At 31.6% G+C, this 2,976-nt stretch overlaps 1 protein-coding gene across 1 annotated transcript in view; it reads right to left on the bottom strand.

The window, feature by feature from the left end:
• Positions 1-583: 583 nt before the first annotated feature.
• LOC121369681 overlaps positions 584-2,976 on the bottom strand; it is a 9,801-nt gene continuing 7,408 nt past the window's right edge. Inside the window, exon 3 of the mRNA XM_041494731.1 lies at positions 584-872. Within this exon, the coding sequence (XP_041350665.1) occupies positions 584-872 (289 nt within the window). The remainder of the gene's footprint in view (positions 873-2,976) is intronic.

Raw genomic sequence — 2,976 nt, 5'->3', positions numbered from 1 at the left:
TACTGTTCAGTAATGTGCAGAAGTAATGAGTGGTCACAGTAAATAAAAAAAATGTGAACCAATTATATTAAAACAAATAAATCCCCTCCCACTAAAGAAGTTAATAAATAAACATAAAGTACTATTGTAGGGATGTAAGTAATGAATGCCTACAAAACTGGATAAATAGCAGCAGCATTTTGTTGCACTAGATCACCGTGTTTGGAAAAAATTCTAAAACTATGACCAACTGGTCAATTTTCAATTCTCCTATGAAAAATTATGACAATTGCCAGTTTTTGAAAAATAATTGAACTAAAAGAGGTTTTAATTATAGAAGAAATACAGTATGCATTTAAAAGATAAATAAGAAATTAAACTCTTTTGTTCTGTAACCATATATCAGTGCTGTAAATAAACAACGGAAGTTTTAACAAATAACAATCCTTTGCTTTAATTTAGTAAATATATCACTTGTACCTTACTGTCACCTTTAATATATAGTCTAATTATGCAATTAATCTGCCCTCAGTATCTATGACTGGTTAATTTATCAATCTTCAACTCACATGAGTTCCAAACTGAGAAAACACACAAAAAACCCTTACATGCTCCATTCCATTGGTTGTGCAAATGTTCTTCTTGATCTATAATTGGTGTATTCATAATACGAAAATCCTTCTGTGTACTCCTTAATATTCTTTTCAGCCTTTTCAACTCCTGTGAGTCCCCACCACTCCTCTGTTCGATGTGCATCTGATGAGGATGTTTGGAAAGGTTCTGAGTCTCCGCGAAGAAAATGAAGCAAAGGAAGAATATATAACCATCCTGCATCAGTTGGAGCATCCACACTATAATAATTTATAGTCTCCAGCAAAATGTTGATTACTGATCTGTAAATATAAAACTGATTCTAAAAGATATATACAGAGGATGCTAAACATGTTACCATTTATTATCAAAATTATGTCCCATTTGAAATAATTTTCACTTATTATGACCTTTAGTGAGTGACAAATAAAAATTATTTCATACGGGACATAAATTTAATAATAATTGATATTCTCGTTACTACCTTAGCTTATTTTCTTTTTAAAAAGCCTTTTATTTTCAATATTCATACATATATCGTCAACATCCCTAACTGCGTTATGCTTCCAACTCTGTTCAGTTTGTTTTCTTGTGCACGGTTCTCACAATCAACATCCAATTTGTTGTCATCTGCTTGTCATTCATTTGTGAACTTTTTCTTCACAGTTATAAACATTTTTTATTAACAATAAAGTTCAGATAAGTAAATACTATCGGACTATCTAAATACAAAACTTTACAAACCCCCTAAAATCATAAATTTTACTAAGTCGTTTTTGTTTACTCCTTAAAATTACCGGTATCGGGTCCACATGACTTGTAGAAATTGACTTAAAATGGAAGAAGATGAATTAACATTCGGTGTGTGTCAAATGACCTCATACGTGCCAGATAAACATGGCCAAATCATTTAAGGTTTATGATTTTTAAACCCCCTGTTGTTAGAATTTGTTTTCAATTACATGTATTATATTTGATCTGCAACAGGTATGCTACATTTTTGTGCCTCTACTGTAGTGAATAGTATTCATAATCCATTCATAACAATTGTACATAATTTTGAGTATACAAATTGAATTAATTAAGAATCAATTCATTAAAAAAATGATATTTTATAAACTATTCACTGGTATGAATGTAATGCCTATCAGTATTGACACGTGTTGGTGATGGGTGTCGGTAAAACGCAGACCTGACCAGAACACTTGACAAACTGAATTTTTCCTTTAAAAAAAATATTAAACAAACTTTTCGTCAACTGTGCATAGTTAAAAAACATATTTTTTCATGTAGTGGCCTTAAAAATGGAAACTACACATGTGCTGTACAATATTTTTTGCAAAAGCATGCGCTTGAATGAGGTTAAAAATGTTGCATTCTTTACCATTTACTGGAGGGTGGTTCACTTTTGTTTACTGGAATGGATTTGTTTTACGTCCACATTTTTTATTTTTTACGTTAAATGATTGCAATCTATTTTGTTTCACATATCGTAGCAGAAAAAAGTAGAATAGTAATTCCGTAAATATTGTATTTGTGTTTTTGTCGTTAAGTGAACACAGTTTGGGATGTTGATATGTTACAGTCAATGTTTAAAATCAGGCAATTTGTAAAATGCATGAAATTTCCAGTCATTTTACAAATTGCCTGGAAAATGAGCCCCTTTATTTAACAGATTGACTGAAATGAGTCAGATGAAGGAAAATGCAGATAATGTATATTTTTAATGATTTATTTAGACAGAATGAAAGGCAATAAAGACAAAATATCTTGTTAAGATGGTTAAAAGATAATCCTTTTAGGAGTAGCAGCCGATTAGCTGTGGGAAGTTTTGTTCAGTTGATGTGAGAGGTCACTATAATCACAGAGACTCTCACATTGTTTTCGTAACTGGCATTCATTTGATTCGCAATCACCACATATAATTTAACAATACAGCTATTGAAGATTAGAGATATACCTTTGATTTTGGGAAGCCAGTACCTAGATTTTAGGAATATAAAATGCACCTTTCAATACAAAGTTGTCACTATTCCTCAGAGATGGAAGCTACGTTTTGTGAGGAGTTGTTAAAAAGAAAACATTCTGATTCCAAATCATTGCTACTGAATAAAGAAGACAGTGGTAGAAATTAGGAAATATTTTCACTGGCCCGGGGGACTAGTAGCTGAGGAAAGTTACTAGTCCCCAGGAAAAATTACTAGCCCCCACCCCCACTTCATTATTGAAGCAGTTTGAGAAGACGAAACATATATGGGATCTAGCAAGTTGTTCAAGGATTGAACACACATTATGTTGCTTGTACTTTATCTTTAATGGTGCAAATATAATGGAAATCCATAATAAAATGAATAAAATTGAAGTTTCAAATGTGTTGTCATTTGTGGTTAGTTTTCGTATTTGTTT

The sequence above is a fragment of the Gigantopelta aegis genome, chromosome 4 (genome assembly GCF_016097555.1).
Source record: "Gigantopelta aegis isolate Gae_Host chromosome 4, Gae_host_genome, whole genome shotgun sequence".
Classification (NCBI taxonomy): domain Eukaryota; kingdom Metazoa; phylum Mollusca; class Gastropoda; order Neomphalida; family Peltospiridae; genus Gigantopelta; species Gigantopelta aegis.
This window is presented reverse-complemented; position numbering and strand designations above follow the sequence as displayed.